Raw genomic sequence first — 18,561 nt, 5'->3', positions numbered from 1 at the left:
GGAAGGCCTTGTGGAGATCCTGACGTGCAGAACGTCAGGACATCAAGACTTAGAGAAAAGGCAATGCTCAGAGCACAGAGAGACAGCAAAATTGTGTCCAAAGGTGAGGACATTTTAGCCAGGTGTGGTGGTGCACACCTTTGATCCCAGCACTTGGGAGGCAGAGGTAGGAGGATTATCTAGAGTTCGAGGCCACCCTGAGACTACATAGTGAATTCTAGGTCAGCCTGGGCTAGAGCCAGACCCTACCACAAAAAAACAAAAGTAAGTCGTGTTTTGGCTGTCTGTGGTGGGGTACACCTTTAATCCCAACACTCCTCAGGAGACAGAGGTAGGAGGATTGCCCTGAGTTCAAGGCCACCGTGAGACTACATAGTAAATTTCAGGTCAACTTGGGCTAGAGAGAAACCCTACTTTAAAAAAAAAAAAAATCCCAGCACTTGGGAGGCAGAGGTAGGAGGATCACCGTGAGTTCAAGGCTACCCTGAGAATGCAGAGTGAATTCCAGGTCAGCCTGAGCTAGAGTGAGACCCTACCTTGAAAATCAAAAAAAAAAAAAAAAAAAAGAGGCATCAAAGGCTAGAGAGATGGTTCAGCAGTTAAAGTGCTTGCCTGCAAAACCTAACAATCTGAGTTGATTCCCCAGTACCCATTTAAAGCCAGATTGACAAGGTGGTATATGTATCTGGAGTTCATTTGCAGTGGCTAGAGGCCTTGGAGCACCCATTCTCATTCTCTCTTCACTTGGGATATATTTGGTTTTTCAAGATAGGGTCTCACTCTAGCCCAAGCTGGCCTAGAATTCACTATGTAGTCTCAGGCTGGCCTCAAACTCACAGTGATCCTCCTACCTCTGCCTCCCAAGTGCTGGGATTAAAGGCTTGTGCCACCATACCCAACCAGCACTTACCACTTGGGAGGCAGAGATAGGACCCAGGTTCAATTCCCCAGGACCCCCATTAGAGGTTAGCCAGATGCACAGGGGAGTGCATGTGTCTGTAGTGGCTGGAGGCCCTGGCACGTCCATTCTCTCTCCCTCCCTCCCTCTTTGTCAAATTAATAAATTAATTAAAAATTTTTTTAAACTGAAAAAGGAGGCTGGAGAGATGGTTAAACGGTTAAGGCGTATGTCTACTAAACCCAAGGACCCTGCTTTGATTATCCAGGTCCCACGGTGGCACATGCATCTGGAGTTGGTTTGCAGTAGCTAGAGGCCCTGGTGCAACCATTTCACTCTCTCTTTCTGTCTCAAATAAATAAAAATAAAATATTTTTTTAAAGGTTGGAGATATGGCTTAGTGGTTAAGGCACTTGACTGCAAAAGCCTAAGAACCCAAGTTCGATTCCCCAGGATCCACGTAAACCAGATGCACAAGGTGGTACATGAGTCTGGGGTCGGATTGCAGCAGCTGAAAGTCCTGTTGCACCCACTCTCTCTCCCTCTCCCCCTCTTTCTCTCCCTTTCAAATAAAAAACAAGAAAGAAGAATTTCTTTTTTTTTTTATTTTTTATTTATTTATTTGAGAGTGACAGAGAGAAAGAGGGAAAGGGAGAGAGACAGATAGAGAGAGAATGGACGCGCCAGGGCTTCCAGCCACTGCAAACGAACTACAGATGGGTGCGCCCCCTTGTGCATCTGGCTAAGGTGGGTCCTGGGGAATCGAGCCTCGAACCGGGGTCCTTAGGCTTCACAGGCAAGCGCTTAACCGCTAAGCCATCTCTCCAGTCCAGAAGAAGAATTTCTAAGGCATCAAGAGTCTCCACAGAGGCGGAACTCTGACCCATGATGCTACCTTCTACCAGTCCGCTCATTTGTGTGTGAATTGGAGTGGGGGGCCAGGGGTGGCTCCCCTCCAACCCCTAAGTCTCATCGAGGATAGTAGGAATACTAAATAAGTTTAACCATCGCCACGTGAGAGGTGGAGAAAGGGAGTCTCGTGATTACAGTTTATTAGCCATACAGAGACATAAGTTGCCACTGAAGAGATGGGGGGAGATGGAAAAAGTGAGGGGAGGGGTGCCAGAGACCTGGACAAGGACAAACTCAGAGGCAGGTAACACGATAGCAAGTTCAGGGGAGCTAGCGAAGCCCACACGGGCACAGTGGGTAAGTACTAGAATTCACAGCCCCTCAAGGGAGGAACAGAGACGTCAACGCTCATACCTCCTCCCCAGTAAGGGCATGGCTTAGGACAAAAGGTGAGAAGCACTTCAAAAGATCTCTCTGCAGAACCCCCAAGCCTGTCCTCTGGGACTGCTGCGTAGGAGTTGGGGGTGGGCTCCGGGATTGAATGGCAGCAGCCTTCCCCTCCCCATCTACCCCCAGTGGGGGGTGCTGCTGCTCAGGTCCCCAAGGAGGTGAGGTCACAGCCCCCCCATGGTGGAACATGACCTCATCGCTCCAGGTAAGAGTTCTTTTGCTCCCTTTCCAGGTCTGTCACGCCACCCCTTTTGAAGGGCCCCCCAGGGGCCCTCCCCAGCTATGGCTCCCGCTGGGACCCAGGCCTCTGACCACTGGGTCTCCGCCCCTCAGGGGGCCTGTTTCCGGCTGAGTCAGCGTGGGGGGCCCAAGGCTGCGTCAGTAAGGGGAGAACTGACGTAGCCCCCCCCCCCCAGACCGTTGGGGCTAGCCAAGGTGACTCAGGCCACCAGCCTAGGGAATGGACTGGCCTGAGGGGATGGGGGACTGGGCTAGCAGCCAGACCAGGAGCAATTCTATGGACTATGAATTGCCAGCCCCCCCCCCCAGGGATGCAGGCACTCACTCACCCAAAACTCCCTCAGACCAAGGGGTACAGACCCCCTACCCCTTCTTTCTCAGGCCATGAAGTTCAGACCCAGCCCTCCTTCCTCACACTCAGGGGTCCAGGCTTCAGTCTTCCTGCCTCCTCCCTCAGACTCAGGGCCCTAGGCACTTAGCCCTTCTCCAGACCAAGTGTCCCAACCCCTGTCACTTCTCCCTCAAGCCCAGGAGTCCAAGTCTCGACTCTGCTCTCTTATGAAGAGCCAGGAGTCCAGACTTCAGCTCTCTTCTCTCAGATCTATGAGCCAACATTCCATACCTCCTTCCTCAGAACAGGATCCTGATCCCAGACCTCTTTCTCAGCCTCGGGGGTCTAGACTTTAGCCCTCCTCCCTCACATCTGGAACCCTAAATGTTCATTTTCATATAGGTGAAAGAAAACTTGGGGTTCACGGGGGCATGGGTGGCACACACATTTAATCCCAGCACTCCGGAGGCAGAGGTAGAAGGATCGCTGTGAGTTTGAGGTCAGCCTTGGACTACAGAAAGAGTTCTAGGTCAGTCCAGGCTAGACTGAGAACCTACCTCAAAAAAAAAGAAAAAAAGAAAAAGAAAAGAAAAGAAAGAAAGAAAGAAAACTTGGGGGTCTTTTGCCTTCTGGGGAGCTGAGTTTGGGGAAATTAACGAGTCTGGGTCAAATCAGAGGTCATGGGCTGGTGCCAGTTTTGAGTCCTGCCTGGCTGTTCACCCTGGGGGTTGTGGGTAAGACTCATCCTCCCCAGGGTGACCACAAAAAGGACCATAGAGTGGGTTAGGGATTCCTTGGTCTTCTGTGGGTAAGGGTAGGACACTAGTTCTATGAAAATCAGAGAGAGAAACAGGATAGAGCAGCAAGAGAAAAAGAGAAGGAGGGAAGGAAGGAGGGGAAGGGAGAGACTCAGAGGCAAGGTTAGGGAATCCCAAGAAATGACAGAAACAGGACCACAAAGACCCACCATGAGCCAACAAAAAAAAAAAAAAAAGAGTGCTAAGGAGTCCTGCTTGGGTGTCCCAAACAGAGAATGGAGAGACAGGAACCAGAAATCCTCAGAGTGTTCAGAAATATTTGGGGCTGTGTCCCTGACATGTGGGGGGCTGGCCAGGGGGACCCTGCTGGTGTGCTGGCTCCTGGGTGAGGTGGTGCTGGCTGGGTGTGATGTCAGCATATCCAGGCTGTGTGTGTCCGTCTGTCTGTCCCTGGGGGGTCTTGTCTGGCCTCTAGGGGGTGACGGGGCAGGTCAGCCACAGAAACAGCTCAAACCTGTCATTAGTGGTGAGGGCCTTGACGGTGGGCCCCCCCAATCCCAATCCACAGTCCAACACTAGGCGGCCGCACCCCCACCCCCTCCTTGATCCCTGAGGAATCCAGAGAATTGGGAAGTGGGTCCAGATGGTGTTGACACAGGAAACGGTCAGCAGCTGCCTGGCCTCAGCCCTACAGCCCCTCTGACCCCCACCCCCGGGCCCCCTGCCGAGCCTCCTCGGACCTGTGTCATCTCTGACGGAGTCAGGGAGTCAGCCCAAGGCCCACTCAGCACCCTTTAGGATGTTTACAGGAGACATGGGTATGGAAGGCGTCAGCCTCACAGGATGCTTGGGAAACAGGGTCTGGCCTCAGACCCCCTCCTCCCCCAAACCCAGCAATCCAGGCTCCGGACCTCCTCCCTCAGAACCAGAGATCCAGGCCTCAGCCTTCCTCCCTCAGACCCACGACTCGATCCCTGATCCCTGCTTTTCTTCCCTCAGACCCAGGGGCCCAAGTTCCAACCTTCCTCCATTAGCTTCCCTAGATCCCAACCTTCCCTTAGATTCAGACCTCTCTCAGACCCAGATCTCTTAGACCACAGGAGTCAGCCCTTCTCCATCAGACCCAGATTGGATCATAGACCTCCTCTCTCAGATCCGGGATTCCAGGTCCAAAGCCAGACTGTCCTCCAGAATGGAGGTTCCTTCTGGCTATGCCATACTGACTGACACTGAGTTGAGATGAACTGGTAACCATGGTAGCAGTGCAGCCCCTCATTTGGTTTTCTCCTGTCTGAAAGGCTGGCCCCATAGCAGTCATTGGGGAGATCAAACACAAAACAATGTGTGTCCCCCCCTTTATAGGTAGGGGACCTGACTCTCAGTCCCTGACAGCTCTGCTCCTTCCCTTACTCTCAGCAGGAGCAGAGAGGAAAGCTGGTGGAGTCTGAAGTGAGACTCCCTTAAGGGGGGGGGGGTCAATGGGACCAAGAGCCTCCCCACCAGGGTCCAGCCCCCACTGTCCCCTCCTTCTAGTGGGCTGGTTTCTGGGGAAACCTTCTCTAACAATGGGGCTCAATGAGACCCCAGTGTCCTGGGACCCCCTTCCTGGTTGCTAAGGGCAAAGACTCCCTAGTTACTAGGTTTCCTGAGGCTTGATCACCTCAGGCTGCCTCCTCGGGGTTAGGAAGGAAAGGTGGGGAGATCTCTCCACGGATTTGATTTGCGCCCTGTCACATCCCCACCGTGATGGACATTTGCCAGCCCTAGGCTCTCTCCTGAGTTCTCCTTTCCTTTTCCCTCGCTGAGAAGGCTCTAAACCTGAGGCTCCCCTGCCCACCCCATCTCCTCTATCCGCGTGCTAAGGAAGCTACTTTTGAGATAGAAATGACAGGGCCAGGAAATCCTGCCCTGTAAGCCCCTCAGTGAAGGGACTCCCTAGCAACAGAACTTAGAATTGTGTGGCTGTGGCTTTTGGGGCGGGGCCCCACTGTTTCTAGGGTGCTGTCCTTCAAGACCTCTCTTCACAGAGGTCCTAAGAGGTCTGAGAAGGCAACATGGTGGGCTCTGGGATTCCAGCATTGGGCCTTTTCCTGCTTATGCAGGGCTCAGTAGGTGAGGGAGCCGGTGAGAACATGAGGGGGTGAAGGTGGGGCCCCCTCCGCGGCCACCCGACCCCTAAACCAGCATCTTTTTCTCTCACAGATGCGAGTGGAATCCAGGGATTCTTCTACCCATGGAGTGAGTGGGAAATTAAATTTTGGGGCTTCAGGGAGGGGACCTCAAACTGGATCTCAGGATCTGAAAGATAAGGCTAGACCTGGCTTCCCAGAGCTGATCAAGGAGTGGGGCCTGGAGCCCTGGGTGTGAGGAAAGGAAGGCTGGGCCTGGACCCCTGAGTCTGTACTCCTGGCTGTGAGGGGAAGGCTGGGGTTCTGGATCCTCAGGTTTAAAGATGAAGGGCTGCAGCCTGGACTCCTGAGTCTGAGAAAGGTTACCCCTTCCCAACTTAAGTCTTTTTTTTTGTTTTGTTTTTTGTTTTTAGAGGTAGGGTCTCACTCTGGCCCAGGCTGACCTGGAATTCATTCTGTAGTCTCAGGGTGGCCTTGAACTCACAGCAATCCTCCTACTTCTGCCTCCTGAGTGCTGGGATTAAAGGCACGCACCACCACACCAGGCCCAATTTAAGTCTTAAAACGAGTGGCCCAGGGCTGGAAAGACAGCTTAGTGGTTACGTGCTTGCCTGTGAAGCCTAAGAACCCTGGTTCGAGGCTCGATTCCCCAGGTCCCACGTTAGCCAGATGCACAAGGGGGCGCACGCGTCTGGAGTTCGTTTGCAGAGGCTGGAAGCCCTGGCGCGCCCATTCTCTCTCTCTCCCTCTATCTGTCTTTCTCTCTGTGTCTGTCACTCTCAAATAAATAAATAAAAAATTAAAAAAAAAAAAAAAAAAGAGTGGCCCAGACACAAGTCCCACAACCTGGCCTTGAGACCTTGGGGTCTGTAGTCGGCTGGGTCAGCTCTGTAACAATGTAGCGCCCCCCCCCCTCCACAGGCTGTGAAGGAGATGTGTGGGACAGAGAGAGCTGTGGGGGTCAGGCAGCCATCGGGAACCCCAACCTCTGCCTGCGCTTGCAATGCTGCTACAGAGATGGGGTCTGTTATCACCAGCGTCCGGATGGTGAGTGGCCAGAAGCTGGGAGCAAGTGGCTAGAAGATGGGTTACCCCGAGGGCTGGGGGAGGGCGGGCTTGCTGGATCCCTGGACCTCCGCCTTCCCCTTTTCCAGAAAGCATGCGCAGGAAGCACATGTCAGCCTTGGGCTGGTCCTGCGGAGGGCTGCTCTTCCTGACCTCCAGCATCTGCCTCTTCTGGTGAGCAGGCCAGGGCACACAGGGTGGGGTGCTGGTACCCCACAAGGTACAGGTGGGCCAGGCTGAGCGTATCTCCTTCCCTACCAGGTGGGCCAAACGCCGAGACATGCTGCCTATGCCGCAGATTCTGCGGGGTAAATGTGGCGACCTGTCACCATCAGTCTCCCTGCTGTCCAAAGACAAGAGAGGGTCCGCAGCTGGCACACCAGTCCCTGGGCCCACGGAGGGGATGGATGCCTCAGGGGAAGGGGAAGTGACAGAAGGTGGAGGTGAAGAAACAGAGGGAGATGAAGACGACTAGGGGTACCTCTGGAGGACTCCAAAATACAGATATGGCATATAGATGCGTGTTTCTCTGTTTTTGTTTTTTTTTTAGGTAGGGCCTCACTCTAGCTCAGGCTGACCTGGAAGTCACTATGTAGTCTCAGGGTGGCCTCGAACTCATGGCGATCCTCCTACCTCCGCCTCCTGAGTGCCTGGATTAGAGGCGTGCGCCACCATGCCTGGCGGGCGTGGGTCTCTTTTTATCTTTGGATGGGTGTGGGCAAGGTCTCACTGTAGCCTAGGCAGACTTGGAATTCATTCTGTAGCCAGGTTGGCCTCAAACTCACTGTGATTCTCCTATGTCAGCCTCCCGTGTGCCAGATTCTAGTGTGAGCCACCACACCTGGCTCTCTTCTGGACATTCACCGGACGCAGGTGGTGGCTCGGTGGCAACCTTGCATGGAGCGGACTGTGCACGGGGCAAATGGGTCGTGGTTATGGAGGGTGTGAGCCTTATGGATCTAGAATGAATGGGTTCTGGGGGGAAATCGGTGGATCTGAGTTTCAGGGGGGCTAGGCTCAGTTGGAAGAGCCCTGAGGGGGTGCTGGGCTGGGAAACATGTCGAAGCTGCCACCAAGTAGGCCTGAAGTGGGGAGGAGGGCAGATTAGGGGTGGCAGAAACACACATGGCCATGGAAACGTGTGTCCCTCAGCTGTCCTGCTGAAGAAAGTACCTCTCATTGAGGACCCTCACTCCACTTTTCTTATGGGCTTCTTTCCACATTAATGTGTGAGCGGATACAGAAAAGTGTGGGCGCCATCCAGACGCCCCACTGGCCAGCATACATTTTCTTGGACATGTGCTGTGGTCTGGTTCTGGTTCCAGACTCGTAGCCCAACAAACCCCCCTTCCTCCGAGCCCTCAGGTATGTCAGACCTGAACCAACAGGGCTCTTTGAGGGCCGCCTGCAGTAAACACTTTGCAATGCCAGTGTATTTTTATGTCTACTTCAGGGAGGACCCAAACCATCACAGGGAAGCCTGGGCTCAAAGATCGTGGCCTCTGCTGTATAGGGCCGCTGGGAAATCAGGCTCCTCTCTCCTCAGTGGCTCCAGGGATCCAAGGGCAGGGACATCCTTCTTGTTGGGTGTGCTCCCAGCCCTGGCAGGAAGCTTGATCCCTCCCACCCTCACCAGTGCAAGTTCTCCCCCAGACAGGCAACTAGTGCTCCAAGGCCAAGCCATTTATCCAAGTGAGCAATGGACAGCTGGGTATCCTGGTGGCTGGCTGATGCAAGGAACAGCGGCTGTACATCTCAGTCAGGTCCTGCTGGTGAGGTCATCTGCAGGAGGGAGGGTGGAGTTAGTGGCTGCTAAGGGACTGCTCTTTCTCTGTCCCTGTGTTCCCAGACCCTGTCCCTAATGCAGGGTAGGAATCCCTTCACTAACTGTTACACACTCTTGCTCATCTCCATTTTCTTCTTTTAAAAAAAATTTATTTATTAGTTTCCCGAGATAGGGTTTTGCTTTAGCCCAGGCTCCCCTGGAATTTACTATGTAGTCTCAGGGTAGCCTCGAACTCACGGCAGTCCTCCTTACCTCTGCCTCTGATGTGCTGAGATTAAAGGTGTGCGCTACCATGCCCAGTTTATTTATTCATTTATTTATTTTGCTTTTTTGAGGTAGGGTCTCACTCTAGCTCAGGCTGACCTGGAATTCACTATGTAGTCTCAGAGCGGCCTCAAACTCATGGTGATCCTCCTACCTCTGCCTCCCAAGTGCTGGGATTAACGGTGTGCACCACCACACCCAGCTATTATTTATTTGAGAGAGGGAGGGAGAGAAAGAGGCAGATAGGTTGAGAATAGGTATGGCAGGGCCTCTGGCCACTGCAGATAAACTCCAGACACATGCACCACCTTGTGTATCTGGCTTTATGTGGGTATTGAGGAATCAAACCCAGGTCCTTAGGCTTTGCAGGCAGGCTCCTTAACTGCTAAGCCATCTCTCCAGCCCACAAATATGTGTACCTTTAGCTCATCAGAATCCACTGAAACAAGATGGCAAGAGTGTGGTAGGGAAAGGTAGGGGCAGGGAGAAATAGTGGCGCAGAGATGAGACCCAAGGAGTCACAGTAACAGGGAACAAGAACAGAGGGAGCAAACAGAGATGGAGGACAGAAAAGCTGGGCGTGGTGATGCATGCCTGCAGTCCCAACACGGAGGAGGCTGGGGCAGAGGATCTTGAGTTGGATGCCAGTTTGAGGCTACAAAGTATGAGAACTTGTTCAGAAAAAAAAAAAAAAAAGCAAAAATGGGCTATGGTGATTGCTCAGTGGTTAAGGTGCCTGCCTTCACAGCCTAACGACCCAAGTTTCATTCCCCAGTACCCATAAAAAGCCAGATGTACAAGGTGGTGGATGCATCTGGCATCTGGAATCTGCAGTGCACTCATTCTCTTTGCCTCCCTTCTTTTTTTTTTATTTTTTTAAACATTTTTTTTTTGTTTATTTTATTTATTTATTTGGGAGTGGCAGAGAGAGAGAGAAAGAAATGGGCACACCAGGGCTTCCAGCCTCTGCAAACGAACTCCAGACACATACGCCCCCTTGTGCATCTGGCTAATGTGGGTCCTGGGGAATCGAGCCTCGAACCGGGGTCCTTAGGCTTCACAGGCAAGCGCTTAACCACTAAGCCATCTCTCCAGCCCTCTTTGTCTCCCTTCTATCTCTCTCTGCTTGCAAATAAATAAAAAATTAAAAACAAACAAACCTGGGGCTGGGGAGATGGCTGAGTGGTTAAAGGTGCTTGCTTGCAAACTCTGCTGGCCCCCAGGTTCAATTCCCCAGCACTCACATAGAGCTACACGCAATGCTGTGCATGTGTCTGTGATCCGAATAACGGAAGGTGGAGCCAGGAATATCTGAAGCTAGGGGGCAGTTTGTTTGCAGTTAAGAGACCTGTCTCAAAGAAGGTTAATTCCAGCACTTGGGAGGCAGAGGTAGGAGGACTGCTGAGAGTTCAAGGACAACCTGAGACTACATAGTGAATTCCAGGTCAGCCTGGACTAGAGCGAGACTCTATGTGGGTACTGGGGAATCAAACCTGGGTCCTTTGCTGGCCTAAAACTTGGTGCCTCTGCCTCCTGAATGGGCTCTAGCCCAGGATGACCTGGAATCACTGTGTAGTCCCAGGCTGGCCTGGAACTCATGGACAGCCCTCAACCAATGCACCCATCTTCTCAGAACTGTACAAGGGTCATATACAATAATTCTCACAGTTTTTCCTTCCATTTTTGTGGACTATGGTTTTGACCTTGTGGGGAGACCACAGAGGGTTACAGACCCTACATAGTGGAAGGTAGAATCGAGAGAGAAGGGCTGAAATGAAGATGGCTTCACTCACCCTTGTCCCTATTGGTCCTTTTCTGTTTTTTTGTTTTTTGTTTTTTTTTTTGAGGTAGGGTCTCACTCTAGCTCAGGCTGACCTGGAATTCACTATGTCATCTCAGGGTGGCCTTGAATTCATGGCGATCCTCCTACCTCTGCCTCCCAAATGTTGGGATTAAAGGCATGCGCCAACACACGCAGCTCCATTGGTCCTTTTCCTTCGGATAGGACTACTTGTGAGGACAACATGGGCTCTTCCACCTATCTGCACATAGTACAAAGGTGCCATCGTTCAGGGCCTCATTTCACTACCCTGGTAAAATGGGGATGGTCAGTCAAGAGAGATGACCGGGGGTTGGAGAGATGGCTTAGTGGTTAAGGCGTTTGCCTGCAAAGCCAGAGGATCCTGGTTCGACTCTCCAGGACCCACGTAAGCCAGTTGGAGTTCGTTCGCAGGTTGGAAGCCCTGGCGTGTCCATTCTTTCTCTCTCAAATAAAAATAAATTTTTTTTTTTTTTTTTTAAAGAGAAGAGGGCTGGGGAAATGGCTTAGTGGTTGAGACATTTGCCTGCTAAGCCTAAGTATCGCGGTTTGATTCCCCAGTACCCATGTAAGCCGGATGCATAAGGGGGCACATGCGTCGAGTTCATCATGCAGTGGTTGGAGACCCTGGTGCACCCATTCCCTCTTTCTATCTTCCTCTCTCTCAAATAAATAAATAAATACACTAAGAAAAGAAGAAGAAGAAGAGTGATGACGGGGCTGGAAAGATGCCTTAACCAAAGAACCCAGGATTCCCCAGGGCCCACGCGCATGTGTCTCGAGATCGTTTGCAGTGGCTGGAGAGGCACTGGTGCACCCATTCTTTCCCTCCCTCTCAGTTTATTTAAAATAAGTTTTATTTATTTATTTATTTTTATTTTTTTAATTTTTATTTATTTATTTATTTATTTGAGAGCGACAGACACAGAGAGAAAGACAGATAGAGGGAGAGAGAGAGAATGGGCGCGCCAGGGCTTCCAGCCTCTGCAAACGAACTCCAGACACGTGCGCCCCCTTGTGCATCTGGCTAACGTGGGACCTGGGGAACCGAGCCTCGAACCGGGGTCCTTAGGCTTCACAGGCAAGCGCTTAACCGCTAAGCCATCTCTCCAGCCCTAAAATAAGTTTTTTAAAAAAAATTTGTTTTATGTTTATTTATTTATTTGAGAGTGACAGAGAAAGAGGCAGAGAGAGAGAATGTGTGCGCCAGGGCCTCTGGCCACTGCAAACGAACTCCAGACGCGTGCGCCCCTTTGTGCATCTGGCTAACGTAGGTCCTGGGGAATCGAGCCTCGAACCGGGATCCTTAGGTTTCACAGGCAAGCTCATAACCGCTGAGCCATCTCTCCAGCCCTCAAATAAACAAATACATATTTTTTAAAAAGAGTGATGACCTCAGAGATCCAGGCACCACGAGACCCCGCCCGCGCCCCGCAGCAGCAAGGTTTCTCCCACCCAAGCGAGCCCGGCTTTGCTGCCTCTGGAGTCTCCAGTGGAGCTCTCGGCTCCCTCTTCCTCTCTCTCCCCTGGACCCCATGCGGTCGGAGGGGGGGTGCGCGTGTCCGGGCTCCGCCTCACCTGGGGGCTCACTCGCCGCCAGCTCCCGCCGGCCCGGGCGCGGCCTCGAGCGTGGCGAGCTGCAGGCGCACGCGGCGGGACGGCTGGGGCGCGCGGGCAGCGGCCGCGCGCGCTCCGCGAGGCCCCGAGGTGAGCCGGGAGCCCGCGGCGGCGGCGGGCGCCGACCAGCGGCGGGACAGCTTGCGAGCGAGGCGGGCGAGCGCCGTGGGCCTCAGGCCGTAGTCGCGCTCGAGCTCCTGGCGCGAGATCTCGATGTTGCCCGTGTACCAGAGGATCCAGCCGAGCAGGCTCAGGAAGACGAGCAGGGCGCCCGAGTAGATGAGCAGGTCTCCGAAGTCGCGGCCGCGCACCTGCAGCTGAGCGAACACTCCGGTCAGCAGCGCCGCCATGCCCGCCACGTCCAGCGCCACGGCCAGCAGCAGCGCCACGCGGCAGCGGCCCAGGCCGGACGCCGGAGCGGGGGTGGACGCCGCCGGGGACCCGGCTCCCGGAGGGGAGGCCTGCGAGCCGCACACGGCCGGAGCCACCGCCATGGCCCTCGGCCCAGGCCCCGCGGTCCGCCGGCTTCCAGGGAACGTTCTGGGGGTGGGGAGGGATGGGGGTGCGGCTGCCCTGGGCGGGGTCAGAGGACGGCGCCAGGTGTGCCCAGCGCCTGCCTGCCTGCCTGGTCACCTGAGCGGGACTGGCACAGCTCTCAACCTGGCTTTGGAGTCCTGGCTAAGGTTCCTATGCTGAAGGCCTGTGTGGTTCAGATGTCTGGGCGGGGTGTGTGGTGGGGGGCAGCTGGCTCCTCAGGTCCCCTGCCCATCAAGAAGTATGAGGCAGGGGAGCCGGAGAGATGCCTCAGTGGTTAAGGCGCTTGCCTATGAAGCCTAAGGACCTAGGCTCGAGTCCACAGAACCCACATAAGCCAGCTGCACATGGTGGCACATGCGTCTGGAGTTCATTTGAAGTGGCTGGAGGCCTTGATGTGGCCATTCTTTCTCATTTTTTTTTTTAACGTAGAGTGTCACTCTACCCCAGGCTGACCTGCAATTCACTATATAGTCGCAGGGTGGCCTTGAACTTAGGGCGATCCTCCTACATCAGCCTCCCAAGCGCTAGGATTAAAGGCGTGTGCCACCCCACCCAGCTCGTGGCCATTCTTTCTCTATCTGACTCTTTCTAATAACTGAAGTAAAATATTTTTTAAAAAGTACAAGGCAAGCCAGGCATGGTGGCGCACGCCTTTAATCCCAGCACTCGGAGGGAGGCTGAGGTAGGAGTATCGCCATGAGTTCGAGGCCACCCTGAGACTACATAGTGAATTCCAGGTCAGCCTGAGCTACCTCGAAAAACCAAAAAAACAAAACAAAACAAAACAAAAACCCATGTCTCAAGATAGAAGGCAAGGCATGCAAACACACACATGATGCAGAGAAGAGAATCATCAATGATTAGGGTGCTGCATGGAGGAAATATAGGATCTGCAGGAGCTAAAAGTTCCTTTCTCTCAGCCAGGCATGGTGATGCAGGCCTTTAATCCCAGTACTCAGGAGGCTGAGGTTGGCAGATTGCCGTTAGTTTGAGGCCAGCCTGGGACTACAGTGTGAGTTCAAGGTTAGCCTGGGCTGGAGTAGGACCCTGTCTTGAATACCCCCACCCCAGAAAAAAAAAGTTCCTTTCTCTCAAAAGGAACCAAAACCTGGGATCTCCTGTGTATCTGGCCTTGTGACGAATGAACCCAAGGCACACCAACAGACACAGAATTTGTTAATGACAAGGAGTTCCCAAGTGTAATTCCAACACAAGGGGCAAGTACAAAGCACTGTACTCCTTTTGTTCAAAAGATTCCACTTTGGGGGCTGGAGAGATGGTGAAGCTATTAAGGCACTTGTCTGCAAAGCCTGAGGACCCAGGTTCAATTCCCCAGGACCCATGTGAGCCAGATACACAAGGTGGCACATATACATGTAGTTTGTTTTCAGTGGCTGATGACCCTGGCGTGTCCATTCTCTCTTGCTCTTTCTGCTTCTGGTGATGCGCACTGGTAAGAAATTGCTGAAGAGGCAGAGGCAAGAGGATCAGGAATTCAAGGTCAAATAAATAAAATATTTTTAATTTTGTTTTGGTTTTTCAAGGTAGGGTCTCACTCTAGCTCAGGTTGACCTGGAATTCACAATGTAGTCTCAGGGTAGCCTTGAACTCACAATGACCCTCCTACCCCTGCCTCCCAAGTAATGGGATTAAAGGTGTGCACCACCACACCTGTCCTCTAAAAATATTTTTTATTAAAAAAAGATTCCAGGCTGGAGAGATGGCTTGGAGTTTAAGGTGCTTGCCTGCAAAGCCTAAGAACGCCTATTCAAATCTCCAGGTCCCAAATGAACTGGATGCACAGTGACACAAGCATGCAACGTCACACATGCACACAGGTCTGGAGTTTGTTCACAGCAGCTGAAAGGCCCTGGCACGCTCATTCTTTCTCTCTCTGCCTCTCTTTCTCTCTGTCTTTATTAAAGAATAAATAACTAAATTTCAGTTTGGTGAGTCTGGGGACACAGAAATCTAAGACAAGTCTCCTGCTCCCTAAGGCTCTTCACAACAGAAAATTTACTTCCAGAGAATCCTATGGGGGAACCAAGAGCTGTCAGACTAAAGCACTTCTTCCACAATGTTGCCCCTAGAGGGAACCTACACTCCCCTGGGATGGCAGACTATAATAGACTTCTGTTTAGGGTCCCTCAAGTCTCAACATTTTCAGGGTGTATTTCAAGAATACTGGCAGAGGTGCTGGAAAGATGGCTTAATGGTTAAAGATACTTGCCTGCAAAGGCTAACTGCCTGGGTTCGATTCCTCAGTACACACATAAAGCCAGATGCACAAAGTGGCACATGCTGCTGGAGTCCCTTTACAGTGGCTGGAGGCACTGACACGTCCATCTATCTCTCTGCTTGCAAATAAGTAAGTAAATAAAGAAATATTACTATAAAAAAGAATATATTGGGGCTGGAGAAATGCTTAGCAGTTAAGGCGCTTGCCTGCAAAGCCAAAGGACCCATGTAAGCCAGATGCACCAGGTGGCGCATGGGGCTGGAGTTTTTTTTTTTTTTTTTAGAGGTAGGGGCTCACTCTAGCCCAGGCTGACCTGGAATTCACTATGTAGTCTCAGGGTGGCCTCGAACTGGTGGATTCTCCAACTTCTGCCCCCGCATTGCTGGGTGTGCGCTACCATGCCCGGCTAAATAAAAAAGAAAGTTTAATTTAAAAAAAAAGTGGAATATGCATCTGGAGTTTGTTTGCAGTGCCTGGAGGCCCTGGTCGTCTTGTCTCTCTTCTCTCTGCTTGCAAATAAATAAAAATTTAAAAAGAAAATATTGTTTATGTAGATAAATAAGAATACTGGAGGGGGAGAAAAATACTGGCGAGAACCGACTGCCTGGATTAGCCAAAGGTGGCCGAATGGAGACCGATTATTTGCGAACACATCCGAGACAAGCAAGAGTAACAGAGTAAAACGGATGGCCCTCGGGATAGAGCCGAGGATTGACGAAGAATCTCAGAACGACCTGAAGGCACTTTAGCTACACTTCACACAATTACTCAAGAAACAAGCTTTTATCCCCGGGGCATGAGAACCTGAATTCGAAGCAGCCTAAATAGCAAACCCTGTCTCAAAGTGTTTATTTAGCGCCCAACGTGCGAAACGCTGGCTGATCAGTAACCACCGAGATGCCACCCAGAAACACAGGTCCGGACACTTCTCGCTTTGCAGTCGCAGGGTTCGGAAAACTTTCCCCAAGAACACGCTAACCCCGCCCCCTCCCGGATCCCCAGCCGAAGTTTTCCGAAGGTTGCCGAGCTGTACGCTACGAGTCGGCGGAAGTAGCCGAACGGTGCGATCTGTCGTCTCGGAGGCGGAACCAGAGGAACGCAGGAAGCCCAGCGGGAGGTTTCGGAGGAGCCCCGAGAGGAAGCGGAAATGCGTTGCGATATTAAAGCCATCGTCCCGCCCCTTGCGTGCCTCTTTCCGTCTCCGGCCGCCGTCGCGTGAGGAGGTGAGTGTGAGGCCTCGCGGTCGCCCCTCGTGGTAGCCATCTCGTCCCCATTGTATTTGACCCGTAATTAACTTCTTGCTTTCTGCCCGAACTTCATTGATGACCCCCCCCCCAACTCCGCTGCCGGAAGTGGGGTCTCAGGTTCCCCCTCCACCCTCTCATTCCCTACGGTCGCGGCAGCCCTAGTTCGGCTCCCTGCCTAGGGTCCCTCAGCCGTGCCTGACCAGGGTCAGGTGGCCGTAACCCCGTTCGGTTTCGCCTTGATTTCTTGTCGGTCTGACGCGCCGGGTGTCTCCGCAGTCGCCGCCATGTCCGCGCATCTGCAATGGATGGTCGTGCGGAACTGCTCCAGTTTCCTGATCAAGAGGAACAAGCAGACGTACAGCACCGTAAGTGGGGCCAGAGCGCCTGGACTCGGCGGGGGTAGGGAGGGAGCGTGTGGTGACCCAGGACAAGTCCCTCGGAGGACCTCCACGCCCAAGATCACCATCTCTTGTTCCTCCCACCCAGGAGCCCAATAATCTGAAGGCCCGCAACTCCTTCCGCTACAACGGGCTGATTCACCGCAAGACCGTGGGAGTGGAGCCTGCCGCCGACGGCAAAGGGGTCGTCGTGGTCATGAAGCGGAGATCCGGTGAGCTTTTTATACACACCAGGTTCCCCCTTTTTTCGTTTGTCGAGGTAGGGTCTTTAGCCCAGGCTGACCTGGAATTCACTCTGTAGTCTCAGGGTGGCCTCGAGCTCACAGCGATCCTCCTACTTCTGCCTCCCGAGTGCCGAGATTAAAAGTGTGAGCCGTGACATGTAGCACCTGGGTTGTTGTGGTTGTCCTGGGAAACTCCTGACACACACCCCCCCCCCAGAGGGGCCACCCAGAGAAGCACAGGTTCCATGGCTCTCTCCAGGTAACTGGCTCACAGAGACTCTGTGAGGGAAGTACAGTTGTGTAATGATTTTAGGTTAGATTCTCAAGAGAACTCAGTGGTGAGTAGCCCTGATTTCACAGATAAGAGAAACAGGGAAGCTGCTTGTTCACTCCTACATGGAGATCACATATTGGCTGGGAACCCCCTTCCCATTCTACACATAGACATTCAGAAAGACAGTTGACCTCTTAAGTACTTGAGGCAGAGGATGATCAGTTTGAGGTCCCCAAGTGGCTTTTTCATTTGGGATTTTATTTATTTGAGAGAGGCAGACAGAACTCCAGATGCATATGCCACTTAGTGATCTGGCTTTACCTGGGTACTGGGAAATGTAACCCCCATCCTTAAGCTTTGCAAGCAAGTGCCTTAACTGCTGAATCATCTCTCCAGTCCGAATTTGGGTTTTCTTGTTTTTTTTTTTTTAATTTACATATCTATATGTTATTAGCTATGGACATACTCAGTATGTAAAAAGCACATTTCTTCTAATTTTTTTTTCTTTGAGGTAGGGTTAGTTACTAGCTCAGGCTGGCCTGGAATTTACTATCTCAGAGTGGCCTCAAATTCACAGCGATCCTCAATGTCTGCCTCCCGAGTGCTGGGATCAAACCCCTGCGCTACCACACCCAGATACTTTTTTTGATTTTTTTTAATTTTTTTTTTTTTTTTAAGTTTGTGAGAGAAAAAGAGAATGGGCACCCAAGGGCCTCTAGTCACTGCAAACACTCCAGATGTATGTGCCACCTTGTGTATCTGGCTTTACTGGGGAATTTAATCCAGGTCCTTAGGATTTGCAGGCAAGTGCCTTACCTGCTGAGCCATTCTTCTGGCCCAATCTTTTTTTTTTTTTTTTTAAGGTAGGAAGGGCTTTTGGGTTTTGTTTGAGACCGATCTGTGGTGTGACCCAGTGAGTGTCTGCTGAATGGTGTGTGTTTAGAAACAAGGTCACTGCAAAGCTGACACAGCTGGCTAGAGGTGCTTAGGTTCTTAGAGTGAGGTGTACTGATGTCTAGTGCACCCCCCCCCCAAACTAGGCCAGCGGAAGCCAGCCACCTCCTATGTGCGGACCACCATCAACAAGAATGCGAGGGCCACCCTCAGCAGCATCAGACACATGATCCGCAAGAACAAGTACCGCCCTGACCTGCGCATGGTGAGTGGTGCTCTTCTTGGTGGCTGGGGAGGCGTCTCTGAATACCAACGTGGGGCAGCTGCTCACAGCCCCAGAAGCAAGGCAGCAAGGGGTCTTATGAGTGGGTAAGCTGAGACCCTGACCCTATCCTACCCTTTAGGCAGCCATCCGAAGAGCCAGTGCCATTCTGCGCAGCCAGAAGCCTGTGGTGGTGAAGAGGAAGCGGACCCGGCCCACTAAGAGCTCCTGAGCCCTGTGCCCCTAGAAGCAATAAAGAGTCCACTGACTTTCTCAA

At 52.4% G+C, this 18,561-nt stretch overlaps 3 protein-coding genes across 3 annotated transcripts; 2 read left to right on the top strand and 1 right to left on the bottom strand.

The window, feature by feature from the left end:
- Positions 1-5,561: 5,561 nt before the first annotated feature.
- Tmem190 (transmembrane protein 190) lies at positions 5,562-7,198 on the top strand. Its single transcript, XM_004672693.2, has 5 exons — positions 5,562-5,641; positions 5,732-5,767; positions 6,580-6,705; positions 6,813-6,897; positions 6,985-7,198. The coding sequence occupies exons 1-5, from the start codon at positions 5,584-5,586 to the stop codon at positions 7,196-7,198; spliced, it is 519 nt and encodes a 172-aa protein (XP_004672750.1). The 5' UTR covers positions 5,562-5,583.
- A 943-nt stretch (positions 7,199-8,141) lies between these two features.
- On the bottom strand, positions 8,142-12,703 carry Tmem238 (transmembrane protein 238). Its single transcript, XM_045134366.1, has 2 exons — positions 12,171-12,703; positions 8,142-8,505 (listed from the first exon to the last, which is right to left on the bottom strand). Exon 1 carries the CDS (start codon positions 12,701-12,703, stop codon positions 12,179-12,181), a length of 525 nt encoding a protein of 174 aa, XP_044990301.1. The 3' UTR covers positions 8,142-8,505; positions 12,171-12,178.
- A 3,440-nt stretch (positions 12,704-16,143) lies between these two features.
- On the top strand, positions 16,144-18,561 carry Rpl28 (ribosomal protein L28). The gene is made up of 5 exons (XM_004672675.3): positions 16,144-16,208; positions 16,509-16,597; positions 16,719-16,842; positions 18,169-18,287; positions 18,427-18,561. The coding sequence occupies exons 2-5, from the start codon at positions 16,517-16,519 to the stop codon at positions 18,514-18,516; spliced, it is 414 nt and encodes a 137-aa protein (XP_004672732.1). The 5' UTR covers positions 16,144-16,208; positions 16,509-16,516; the 3' UTR covers positions 18,517-18,561.

This window comes from Jaculus jaculus, chromosome 14 (assembly GCF_020740685.1).
Source record: "Jaculus jaculus isolate mJacJac1 chromosome 14, mJacJac1.mat.Y.cur, whole genome shotgun sequence".
Taxonomy (NCBI): Eukaryota; Metazoa; Chordata; class Mammalia; order Rodentia; family Dipodidae; genus Jaculus; species Jaculus jaculus.
Note: the sequence above shows the minus strand (reverse complement) of the source record. Positions and strands in the feature narration are given on the sequence as shown.

Coding starts and splice junctions, on each gene's coding strand:
- Tmem190 (XM_004672693.2), top strand. CDS start 5,584: ATGGTGGGCTCTGGGATTCCAGCATTGGGCCTTTTCCTGCTTATGCAG. Junction 5,768..6,579: donor GGGATTCTTCTACCCATGGA/GTGAGTGGGAAA, acceptor CCCCCTCCACAG/GCTGTGAAGGAGATGTGTGG. Junction 6,706..6,812: donor TTATCACCAGCGTCCGGATG/GTGAGTGGCCAG, acceptor CCCCTTTTCCAG/AAAGCATGCGCAGGAAGCAC.
- Tmem238 (XM_045134366.1), bottom strand. CDS start 12,703: ATGGCGGTGGCTCCGGCCGTGTGCGGCTCGCAGGCCTCCCCTCCGGGA.
- Rpl28 (XM_004672675.3), top strand. CDS start 16,517: ATGTCCGCGCATCTGCAATGGATGGTCGTGCGGAACTGCTCCAGTTTC. Junction 16,598..16,718: donor ACAAGCAGACGTACAGCACC/GTAAGTGGGGCC, acceptor CCTCCCACCCAG/GAGCCCAATAATCTGAAGGC. Junction 16,843..18,168: donor GGTCATGAAGCGGAGATCCG/GTGAGCTTTTTA, acceptor CCCCCAAACTAG/GCCAGCGGAAGCCAGCCACC.